The sequence below is a fragment of the Rhinoraja longicauda genome, chromosome 19 (assembly GCF_053455715.1).
Source record: "Rhinoraja longicauda isolate Sanriku21f chromosome 19, sRhiLon1.1, whole genome shotgun sequence".
Classification (NCBI taxonomy): domain Eukaryota; kingdom Metazoa; phylum Chordata; class Chondrichthyes; order Rajiformes; family Arhynchobatidae; genus Rhinoraja; species Rhinoraja longicauda.
In genome coordinates, this window is record NC_135971.1 from 41,010,983 (window position 1) to 41,023,485 (window position 12,503).

At 49.0% G+C, this 12,503-nt stretch overlaps 1 protein-coding gene across 1 annotated transcript; it reads left to right on the plus strand.

The window, feature by feature from the left end:
- Nucleotides 1-319: 319 nt before the first annotated feature.
- On the plus strand, nt 320-12,234 carry LOC144602985 (zinc-binding protein A33-like). Its single transcript, XM_078416109.1, has 5 exons — nt 320-400; nt 1,515-1,529; nt 7,008-7,030; nt 9,287-9,402; nt 11,334-12,234. The coding sequence occupies exons 1-5, from the start codon at nt 320-322 to the stop codon at nt 11,864-11,866; spliced, it is 768 nt and encodes a 255-aa protein (XP_078272235.1). The 3' UTR covers nt 11,867-12,234.
- Nucleotides 12,235-12,503: the final 269 nt, after the last annotated feature.

A 12,503-nucleotide genomic window follows, 5' to 3' on the forward strand; every position in this document is an offset into this window, starting at 1 on the left:
TCACGTCCCGAGTGTGCTGAACAGAACTAGTGTGATCGGTGGTCGGCATGGATTCGGTGGGCCGAAACTAAAAACACTAAAACGAGAGGGTGTTTGAAAAAGGGTCTCGACCCGAAACGTCACCCAGTTCCTTCTATCCAGAGAAGCTGCCTGTCCCGCTGAGTTCCTCCAGGGTTTGGTATCTATCTTGGGAGTGATTCGGCGTCGTGTTTCAGCGGTCGCGGAGGGGCGGCGACCCGACAGCAATGGCGATGAGATCTCCCACAATGCAAAGGGAGGTAGAAAGTGCCCGCGCCGACCAGTTGCCGCGGCACTGCGCATGTGCAGGGCAGCCGGGGACGTGCGGGTGGCCGGGTACGTGCGGGCAGCGGCAGTACGCATGTGCAGGGCGGCCGGGGACGTGCGGGCGGCGGCACTGCGCATGTGCAGGGCGGCCGGGGACGTGCGGGCGGCGACAGTGCGCATGTGCAGGGCGGCCGGGGACGTGCGCGCGGCGGCAGTGCGCATGTGCAGGGCGGGCCGGGGACGTGCGGGCGGCGGTAGTGCGCATGTGCAGGGCGGTCGGTGGTGCCGGCGGATGAGGAGCGGCCGGAGAGCGCAGACCCGGCGGCCCGGACACGGATGTCGAGGGGTGGGGGCGGAGAGTGACGCAGAGAGAGAGCGGGGGGGGGGGCGGGGCCGCTCAGTGTTGACCGGTAGGTGACCCGGGGGCTCTGAGAGCGGTGCCCGTGTGCCGGCAGCGCATGCGCCAACCTCGGGCCGGGCCCGGAGCGGAGCGGAGCGGAGCCGCCACAAAGCGCCGGGGCCGCGGCTGCGCGTCAGACGCCGCCAAATACGCGGGAAACCCCATCCCTGGGCCCAGGGATCCGGGATCGTCCCAATCCTGCACCGCGACCACCGGGCTGGAGCTGCAGCTGCAGCCGTCCCCCCCCCCCCCGTCCCCATTCATTAACCCCCCCCCCCACACGGGCAGTTTCATCCCAATCACAGGGATTTGCATCAACCTCATTCAGGGATTGATCCCAATCTACTATCCCGCGGATTTCCATCCCAATACTGAGCATTGCACGACGCCCCCTTCCCCAAACCCAGGGAATTATCCCCCCACACATACACTGGCATTTACATCCCAATCCCATGAATTTGTATCCTATCTAAATCAGGGATTGATCCCGACCCCCTATCCTGATGTTGAACATTGCAAGATGCCCCCTTCCCCAAACCTGGGGAATTATCCCACCAACCGCACATGGGTGGTTATTATTACAAAACCAAGAATTTCCATCCTATCTAAATCAGGGATTGCCCCTCCCTCCCTCCCCCCCAGATCTCCCATCCCGGGGATTTCCCTCTGAATGCGGGTCCTTGCAGGATGCTCCCAGTGCAAACCTGGAGAATAAGTGAGTTCGGGATCTTGACTGCACATGCCCAGGTCATAGGTCATTCGTGCTAAACATTCTCACTGGCCGAGCTGCTGCGTGTATACAGACCTGCGTTTCATCGGTATTTTCCAGGTTTACTTCTTCCAGGTAAGAAAATACTGCTTTCAAAACTTAACTAGGTGTATATATGGTTAATTTGTACAAAACTATGATGATGTTGTTGGTTTTATTGCTTTATGCTTCAGTGAGTGAGCGAGATCATGACAATTTCTTTTACATTGTAACTTGTACCAGTATGTAATGGACATGCTTACAGGACCCTATTCGAATTAACATATGATTGACCTTGTTATTTATTTTGTTTTATATGTTACTGGCAAAGCCAGTTGTACCGGTACGGTAGCGCAGCGGTAGAGTTGCTGCTTTACAGCGAATGCAGCGCCGGAGACTCAGGTTCGATCCTGACTACGGGTGCTGCACTGTAAGGAGTTTGTACGTTCTCCCCGTGACCTGCGTGGGTTTTCTCCGAGATCTTCGGTTTCCTCCCACACTCCAAAGACGTACAGGTATGTAGGTTAATTGGCTGGGTAAATGTAAATGTAAAAATTGTCCCTAGTGGGTGTAGGATAGTGTTAATGTACGGGGATCACTGGGCGGCACGGACATGGAGGGCCGAAAAGGCCTGTTTCCGGCTGTATATATATGATATGATATGATACCGGGCCCTGGTGAGACCGCACCTGGAGTACTGTGTGCAGTTTTGGTCTCCAAATTTGAGGAAGGATATTCTTGCTATTGAGGGCGTGCAGCGTAGGTTCACTAGGTTAATTCCCGGAATGGCGGGACTGTCGTATGTTGAAAGGCTGGAGCAATTAGGCTTGTATACACTGGAATTTAGAAGGATGAGGGGGGATCTTATTGAGACATATAAGATAATTAGGGGATTGGACACATGGCAGGAAACATGTTCCCAATGTTGGGGGAGTCCAGAACAAGGGGCCACAGTTTAAGAATAAGGGGTAGGCCATTTAGAACGGAGATGAGGAAGAACTTTTTCAGTCAGAGAGTGGTGAAGGTGTGGAATTCTCTGCCTCAGAAGGCAGTGGAGGCCAGTTCGTTGGATGCTTTCAGGAGAGAGCTGGATAGAGCTCTTAAGGATAGCGGAGTGAGGGGGTATGGGGAGAAGGCAGGAACGGGGTACTGATTGAGAGTGATCAGCCATGATCGCATTGAATGGCGGTGCTGGCTCGAAGGGCTGAATGGCCTACTCCTGCACCTATTGTCTATTGTCTATTTGTGCAACTTTGGACTGGGAGTAGTACGTATCACCTGAATAAGTGGATGCAGAATGTGTGTGACAGCCACAACTGTCAATTTGCAACAGGAAACTGTTTCTGCCCACCTGCCTTCAAACTCGAGGAAAATAAACTGCAGATGCTGGTTTAAATCGAAGGTAGACACAAAATGCTGGTGTAACTCAGTGGGTCAGCCATCATCTCGGGAGAGAAAGAATGGGTGACGTTTTGTGTCGAGACCCTTCTTCAGAAGTCTGGAGAATAAGCGAGTTAGGTATCTCGCTTCAGACTTCTGAAAAAGGGTCTTTACCCAAAACATTACCCATTCCTTCTCTCCTGAGGTGCTACTTGACACGCTGAGTTACTCCAGCATTTTGTGTCTACCTTCGATTTAAACTAGCAACTGTAGTTTTTTTCCTAGTGTTTGAAGGGAGGTGGGCAGAAACAGTTTCCCTTTGCAAATTGACAGTTGTGGCTGTCACACACATTCTGCATTCAGGTGATACGTGGTACTCCCACAGCCCAAAGTTGCACAAATGTGCATGGCTTTGCCCAGTAACATATAAAACAAAATATATAATAAAGTCAATCATATGTTAAGTCAAATAGAGTCCTGTAAGCATGCCCATTACATACCGTACAAGTTACAATGCAAACAAAAATTGGCATGGCTTTGCTCACTCACCGAAGCACAAAGCAATAAAACCAACAAAATCAATGTAGTTTTGTACAAATTAACCGTAAATACGCCTAGTTAATAGTTTTGAAAGCAGCATTGTGTTACCTTGAAGAAGCAAAACTGGAAAATACGGATGAAAAGCAGGTCTGTATACGCGCAGCAGCTCAGCCGGCGAGAATGTTTAGCACGAGTGACCTATGACCTGGGCATGCGCAGTTGAGATACCGAACTCGCATATTACCACCATACCTGCACAAGGGCGATTATTATCCCAATCCCAGGAATTTTCATCTGCTGATTTCAGGGATTTATTACGATCTTCCATCCCGCAGATATCCCTCCCAATGCTGAGCATTGCAGGATGCCCCTCCCCCCAACCCAGGGAATTATCCCCACCTGCACACGGGCTATTATTGCAATGCCAGAAATATCCATCCACTAGGCAGTGACTAGTGGGGTACCGCAAGGCTCAGTGCTGGGACCCCAGTTATTTACTGTGTATATTAATGATTTGGACGAGGGAATTGAATGCAATATCTCTAAGTTTGCGGATTACACGAAGCTGGGTGGCAGTGTTAGCTGCGAGGAGGATGCTAGGAGGCTGCAGAGTGACTTGGATAGATTAGGCGAGTGGGCAAATGCAGGGCAGATGCAATATAATGTGTTTAAATGTGAGGTTATCCACTTTGGCGGCAAGAACAGGAAAGCAGAGTATTACCTGAATGGTGACCGATTGGGAGAAGGGGAGATGCAACGGGACCTGGGTGTCATGGTGCACCAGTCATTGAAAGCAAGCATGCAGGTGCAGCAGGCAGTGAAGAAAGCGAATGGTATGTTGGCATTCATTGCAAGAGGATTTGAGTTTAGGAGCAGGGAGGTTCTGCTGCAGTTGTACAGGGCCTTGGTGAGACCGCACCTGGAGTATTGTGTGCAGTTTTGGTCTCCTAACCTGAGGAAAGACGTTCTTGCCTTAGAGGGAGTACAGAGAAGGTTCACCAGATTGATCCCTGGGATGGCGGGACTTACATATGAGGAAAGACTGGATAGACTGGGCTTGTAATCGCTGGAATTTAGAAGACTGAGGGGGGATGTTATAGAAACATATAAAATTCTTAAGGGGTTGGAGAGGCTAGATGCAGGAAGATTGTTCCCGATGTTGGGGGAGTCCAGAACCAGGGGTCACAGCTTAAGGATAAGGGGGAAGTCTTTTAGGACCGAGATGAGAAAAAAAATCTTCACACAGAGAGTGGTGAGTCTGTGGAATTCTCTGCCACAGAAGGAAGTTGAGGCCAGTTCATTGGCTATATTAAAGAGGGAGTTAGATGTGGCCCTTTTTGCTAAAGGGATCAGGGGGTATGGAGAGAAGGCAGGTACAGGCTACTGAGCTGAATGATCAGCCATGATCATATTGAATGGCGGTGCAGGCTCGAAGGGCCGAATGGCCTACTCCTGCACCTATTTTCTATGTTTCTATGACAGGCTTGGGGGGTTATGGACCAAACACAGGCAGGTGGGAGTAGTGTCGCTGGGACATGCTGGCCGGTTTGGGCAAGCACATTGTATCACTCTATGACTCTACTTTTATCAGGACTGGAAAGGTTAGATACAGGAAGGATATTTCTGAAATCTAGAAGCCAGTATAAAGATAAGGTGTGATGTGTTTAAGACTGAGATGAGGCAGGTTTTTTCTCCCAAGACCGTAGTGAGTCTGTCGAGTTATCTAACGCAGGATGGAGTTGCAACAAAATCATTACATTTGTTCATCGAGGATTTCTGTATTTTCTCTGAGTTAGTAGAATCAGTGGATGTGGGGCAAATACTGAAACTGGGAAAGTCAGTGATCCCCCCTTTATCATATTGAATGGTGGGATCAGTTTTGAAGGGTCAAATGACCTATTCCTGCTCCTATATTTCTATGAATTATAATCTACCTTGCTGGACTGGGCAGGAATCTACTGTCCACATCCAGTCTAGTCTACACATGACTTCAGCCCATCACATTGAACCAGAGACCCAGGTTCGATCCTGACTACGGGTGCTATCTGTACAAGGTGTGTATGTTCTCCCTGTGAACGCGTAGGTTTTTCCCGGTTTCCTGTCACATTCCAAAGATGTGCAGGTTTGTAGGTTAATTGACTTCTGAAATGGTCACTAGTGTGTAGCATAGAACAAGTGTATGGTTGATTGTTAGTCGGCAATGACCTTGTGGGCCGGAGGGTCTGATTCCATGCTATATCTCTAAACATTGGTTTAGGATCATGTGTTCTGGGATACAGTGGAAAGCTTTGTTTTGCATGCTATCCTCACAGATCAGATATATACAATCAAGTCAAACTCAAGTACAATAGGTAGAGCAGAAGGGAAGATACAGGGCACAGGATTTAATCATCAGTTCCATAGACAAAGTCCACTGTTCACTGAACAGTCGAGGTGAATCGGACTGTGCCTAGCTTCTGGAGGTTCCTTTTAAATAAGGAAATAACCCAAGGAATTGTGGAGTTAAAAGACTAAAGGGATAGGTGCTCTATGCCAGTGTAAAAAATCATGCTCCTATATTGGCTAATAGCTAATTAAATATTGTCACGTTTAATTTGCAAGACTGAGGTGCAACACCCATTAATCTATTTTATTTTAATGAAGGAGCAGCAATTCTTATTTATAGATGGAATATTTGTCTTCCCTTAGCCAAATTCCCTGATCATTCTGAGGCCCACTTTGACAGCTTCTCTGCACCTGAGCCATGACTCACTATTCATTTCCCCTCTCTTTCCTCACCTTCCCATCACTCAAAACAATCTTGCTCCGTTTTGTTTCTATCATCCCTCGGAAGAAGAATCCCACCACAATTTTTTTTATTTGTGTCGTAAAGTGCTCAGTTTATTTTATTTTAGTTTACAGATGAAATGTGGAAATGGGCCTTTCCACCCACCGAGTCTACATCAACCAACAATCACCCATAAACGAGTTATTTCCCACCCACTAGGGACAATTTACAGAAGCCAATTAACCTGCCAACCTGCACATCTTTGAGATGTGGAAGGAAACTGGAGCAATCGGAGAGAAACACATGTTCACAGGGAGAACATATAAACACATGGTCACAGGGAGAACATATAAACACATGGTCACAGGGAGAACATATAAACACATGGTCACAGGGAGAACATATAAACACATGGTCACAGGGAGAACATACAAACACATGGTCACAGGGAGAACATATAAACACATGGTCACAGGGAGAACATATAAACACATGGTCACAGGGAGAACATACAAACACATGGTCACAGGGAGAACATATAAACACATGGTCACAGGGAGAACATATAAACACATGGTCACAGGGAGAACATACAAACACATGGTCACAGGGAGAACATATAAACACATGGTCACAGGGAGAACATATAAACACATGGTCACAGGGAGAACATATAAACTGCACCCATAGCAATGGGACATCCATTGCACCCAACATATAGACAGCTCCATAGTCAGGATCAAACCCAGTCTCTGCCCCTGTGAGGCAGAAAATCTACCACTGCGCCATTGTGCAGCCCTTAATTGAATGCGCCATCCTTAATTTTATTTGAATGAACTGATCAGATCACGAGAATTTAAACCATTTTAATTTTTTTTACTTTTTAGGACATCAAGCAGTTGTTGGACAGGTACGTGGCTGCATCAGTTTGCTGTATGTGGCTGATTAGTTCACCGTTGGGAGCTGTGCAGGGAGTTCACAGCCCTGAGAGAGGCAGGAGTTCTTTGCTTCACTCTTCCCTGAGTGAGTTGGTCCCATCGCAGGTCCCAGTCCCAGTTACTGTTCGGCAGGCACTTGTAGGGAAGCGGACTTAGTGTGCAGAGCTCCCGTTTCTGCTCACTTCCCATGAACCATGGCTCTGCAGCACATGTAAAGTAATCGAAAGAGCATTCGGAAATATAAAGGTCCAGAGATTTGTTAAAAAAAAAGCAGCTAGAAAGATAAAGGGCCAGAGAATAAAAAATGCTGGACGAAGAGTCTCAACCCAAAACATCACCTATCCGTGTTTTCCAGAGGTACTGCCCAACCTGCTGAGTCACTCCAGCACGCTGTGTCCTTTTCTGTACACCAGCATCTGCAGGTCCTTATTTCTACATAAAGTTATCTCTGGTTAATATTTCTCTGCTTTATTTAAAATGCGTGCTTCAAGTTTGAGCTCCCAGAGATACAGTATGAGCACAGAATACCAGGCACTCCACTGGATTAGCAAAAATAAAGTGCTGCAGGAACGCGGCGGGTCAGGCAGCATCCGTGGAAGGAAATGGACAGAAGATGTTTTGGGTTGGGGCACTAATGGCGTAGAGGGGAGAAAGCGGGTGGAGAGAGGTGAGGGTAAAGAGTAGGGGAGGAGCTGGTGACAGGTGGATCTAGGTGGGTACCTGCAGATGAGGGAGAGAGGGTAGAGATTGTAACTGATACTGGAGGCGAAAAGTGGAGAAGACAAAAGGGTGTGGGTGGTGGAATATGATGAGCTGGGGCGCAAAATATAAAACCGCACAGTGGGATGGTGGTTTGAAGGGAACGGGGCAGGTTTGGAATGCGGGGCCTGGGGTGGAGAAGGGTGGGAGATGCTCTGGATTCCAGGGTCTGCAGTCTCTTGTGTCGTAAAGTCATAGATTCATACAGCATTGAAACAGGCCGTTCAGCCCAACTTGCCCACACCCACCAACATGTCTCATTGACACTGGTCCCACCTGCCTGCATTTGGCCCATATCCATCCAAACCTATCCTATCGGGGACCTGTCGGCACGGTGGCGCAGCGGTAGAGTTACCGACTTACAACGAATGCAGCGCCGGAGACCTGGTTCAATCCCGACTACGGGTGCTGTCCGTACGTAGTTTGTACGTTCTCCCCGTGACCTGCGTGGGTATTCTCCGATATCTTCGGATTCCTCCCACACTCCAAAGACGTACAGGTATGTAGGTAATTGGCTTGGTAAATGTAAAAATTGTCCCTAGTGGGTATAGGATAGTGTTAATGTGTAGGGATCGCTGGTCAGCGCAGGCCCGGTGGGCTGAAAGGGCCTGTTTCTGTGCTGTATCTCCAAACTAAACTAAACTATCCATCTGTGTTTCTTAAACGTTGAGAGAGTACCGCTCTTTGTGTAACCCCTCGGTTTTCTATTAAATCTTCCCCTACTCACCTTAAATCTACGTCCTCTGGTTCTCAAATTCCCGTACTCTGGGTAAGAGGCTGCGCCTTTAACTTATCTACACCTCTATAACATCACCCCTCATACTCCTGCACTCCAAGGAATAGAGTCCCAGCCTGCTCAACCTCTGCCTATAGCTGAGGCCTCCGAGTCCTGTCAACATCCTGGTAAAACTTCTCTGCACACTTTCTGGCTTGACAACATCTTTCCAACAACTTGGTGTCCAAAACTGAACACAATACTCTTAATGTGGCCTCACCAACACCTTGCATACCTGCAACATGACCTCCTCTACTCAATACTCTGAGTGTGACTCCACTTGATGGCTCTTTTAAACATTGTTGTGTCTATCCATGTGTAAGATGGACAGGTACAGTTTTGGCCAATATTTATTCCTTTGCCATCACCATTATCACACGTGGTGGGACCTCACTCTAAATAATTTGGCTGCTTGACTTCCTCGGGGAACTGGGAAATGACTGCAGTCTGACAATATAAATAAGATTGTTGGCTGCGGGGTGCATTTCAAAGCCTTTCTTGTTTTACTTTCAATGGGCACAGTAAGCAGCCCAGGGCTGCCTGAAGTTACATCGAGAGAGAGGGAAGTCATAGAGAGTGATGGCCCACTGCTGGTTCCAGGGCTCAGATTGCAGAAGGGTGAGGGGAAATGTGGGTGTCTGTGCCTTTGCAAAGCTTCCTTCACGTTGCACAAGCTTCCAATCCTACGTTCCAGATGCAAACAGGAATACATCGCACCAACGGACTTTCCCACCGACCTCCACACTGACTCCATCATCACACCTTTCCGTTACGTTAAAATCTGGGATGAGCTGAAAGCACTTGTGCCAGGTACGTGACCCTGCTTTTTGGAGAGTTGGGATGGAGGGAAAGGGGGTGGTGAGAGGTTGGGGGGGTGGGGGCGGTGAGAGGTGGGGGGGGGGGGTGCAAGGAGACTGAGGGTTCGGGATGTTCTGCTCATACATCCATTACATGGGGGCTACATTGCACGATGACTCAGTGGTCCCACACGTGCCTCTTAGAAGGTTGCAAATCCCACTGCAGAAACTTGACCAGTGTAGCAACTTTGTACTGGTGATGAAGGGAGTTTGAGTTTAGTTTATTGTCAAGTGTACCGAGGCACAATGAAAAGCTGTTTTAGCGTGCCAACCAGTCAACGGAAAGACAATGTGTGATTACAATCAAGCCATCCACAGTCTACAGACACATTATAAAGCGAATAACGTGAATAATGTTTAGTGCAAGTTAAATCCAGTAAAGTCCAATGTGGATGGGGAACCAATCACGCTTTGTCCTGGATTACAAAATATAAAACAGAAAAGGATGGAAATAATCATCAGACCAAGCAGCATTTAGACAGAGAAACAGAGCGTTAATATTTCAGGTCATAGATCATTGATCACAGAACTTAAAACAGTACAGCACAGGAACAGGCCTTTTGGCCTAACACCCACACTGACCAACATGCCCCATCCACTCTAGTCCCACCTGCCCTCACATGGCCCATAGCCCTGTAAGCCTATCCTAGCCATGTACCTGTCCAAATGACTTTTAAACATTCTGGTAGTACCTGCCTCAATTACCTTCTCCGGCAGCTTGTTCCACATACCCACCACCCTTTGTGTAAAATAAAAGAGTTACCCCTCAGGTTCCTATTACCTTTCCCCCTCCCCCACCTTAAACCTATGTCGTCTGGTTCTCGATTCCCCTACTCTTGGCAAAGATTGAATTTACCCGATATATTCCCCTCATGATCTTGTGCACCTCCATAAGATCACCCCTCATGCTCCTGCGATCCAAGGAATAAAGTCCTAGCCTGCTTGACATCTCCCTACAGCTAAGGCCCCTGACCCTACAGCTAAGGCTCCTTGTAAATCATCTATGCACCCTTTCCAGCTTGACAACATCTTTCCTGCAACATGGTGACTAAAACTGAACACAGTACACGAAATGTGGCCTCACCAATGTCTTATACAACTGGAACATGTCCTCCCATCTTCTATACTCAATACTCTGACTGATGAAGGCCAACGTTCCAAAAGCCGTTTTGATCACCCCATCTTTGTGAGATGCTACTTTCAAAGAACTATGTACCTGTACTCCTAAATCCCTCTGTTCTACAGCACTCCCCAGAGCCTTGCCTACCGTGTGGGTCCTGCCCATGATAGACTTGTCAAAATGCAATACCTCACATTTCTCTACATTAAATTCCAGAAATCATTCCTCAGCCCCCCTGGCCAAACGATCAAGATCCTGCTGCAATTTGTGACAACTATCTTCACCATCTTCAATACCGTCCACTTTTGTGTCATCTGCACACTTGCTAATCATGTGTAGGAAGGAAATGCAAATGCTGGTTTAAACCGAAGATAGACACAAAAAGCTGGAGTAACTCAGCAGGACAGGCAGCATCTCTGGAGAGAAGGCATGGGTGACGTTTTGGGTTGAGACCCTACTTCATCCTTCTCGATCATCAGGCATCCTTCTCTCCAGAGATGCTGCCTGTCCCGCTGGGTTAATCCAGCTTTTTGTGTCTATCTTCACTTGCTAATCGTGCCTTGCACATTCTCATCAAACTTATTGATGGAGATGACAAAACAGCAATGGGCCCAGCACCAAACCCTGAGGCACCCACTAGTCACGGGCCTCCGGTCCATAAAGCAACCTTCCATCATCGCCCTCTGCTTCCTTCCATGAAGCCAACTGTGTGAGCCCCACAGTGGGGAACATTCTCCATTGACCGACTGTTTCATGCCTTTCAGCCCGGGAGTCCCTGAAGCTGAACGCCAGGACAGCTCACCCCCGGCTGCTCCTGTCCGAGGACCTGCGCAGGGTGGTGGATGGCGAGAAGCGGCGGGAGTGCTCGCTCTCACCCCAGCGCTTCAACTACTGGCTGTGCGTGCTGGCCGACAGCGGCTTCAAGTTGGGGCGGCACTACTGGGACGTGGAGCTGGGGGGCAACCAGGCCTGGGTGCTGGGGGTGGCCAGCGAGTTGGCCGACCGGCTGATCACCGGGCCGCTGGTGCCGCAGGACGGCTACTGGGTGCTGGAGATGGTCAACGGCAACCTGGTCAACCTGGGAGGCCCTGGGCCCCGGAGCCTCCCCCTCCGACACAAGCCACAAACAGTCCGCGTCTACCTGGACTACGAGGAGGGGCACCTGGCCTTCTACAATGCCGACAGCCTGTGCCACCTCTACACCCTGCACCACAAGTTCACACAGACACTCCTCCCTCTCTTCAACCCCCACAACAAGAAGGAAGGCAGTAGCGGTCCACTCAGGCTGGCCCCCTGACACTCACCCTGGGAGGGTGTCCGCAGGGCTGGTCCAACCTGGGATGGATAATCCCAAGGCTTTTCCTGTTCATTCTTGCCCCTTGGTTTGAAGTATTAACGGTAATAAGGGCGGCAGAGTGGTGCAGGTGGTTGATCCACTGCCTCACGGTGTGGATAAAGCATGTCGGGCGCTGTGTGGTGCTTGCAGATAGATGCCCCTCCAACTTCACCTGTGCAGACTATTGTATGGTGATAACTGCTTTAAAAAGCATTCACCGGGGTGGGGGGTTTAACAAGCGTGTGGATCCAAGGTCCAGTTTGATATTGCTGTGAGCACAAATATTCGCACTTTGCTGTTTTGTGGGGGATGAGTTGTTCAGGCGGGGAGAATGGTTTTTATGAAGTTAAATAAAGTTTGAATGCCAAATGACGTGATGTGTCTTTCTGCATCCACCCACATCCCCCTGATGGCTACAATGCTGAATCCTCCAGTCTTACACTGCTCAGCCTTTCATCGAAGCTGGAACAAAACAACACAGCAACAGGTCTTGAAAGTCTGAAGAAGGGTCTTGACCCGAAACGTCTCCCATTCCTTCCATCCAGAGATGCTGCCTGTCCTGCTGAGTTGCTACAGCAATAGACAATATACAATAGGT

Excerpts from the sequence above, each read along its gene's own strand:
- LOC144602985 (XM_078416109.1), top strand. The coding sequence starts at position 320 with ATGTGCAGGGCAGCCGGGGACGTGCGGGTGGCCGGGTACGTGCGGGCA. Across the intron at positions 7,031-9,286 it reads ATCAAGCAGTTGTTGGACAG|ATGCAAACAGGAATACATCG; the intron begins GTACGTGGCTGC and ends CCTACGTTCCAG. Across the intron at positions 9,403-11,333 it reads GCTGAAAGCACTTGTGCCAG|CCCGGGAGTCCCTGAAGCTG; the intron begins GTACGTGACCCT and ends CATGCCTTTCAG.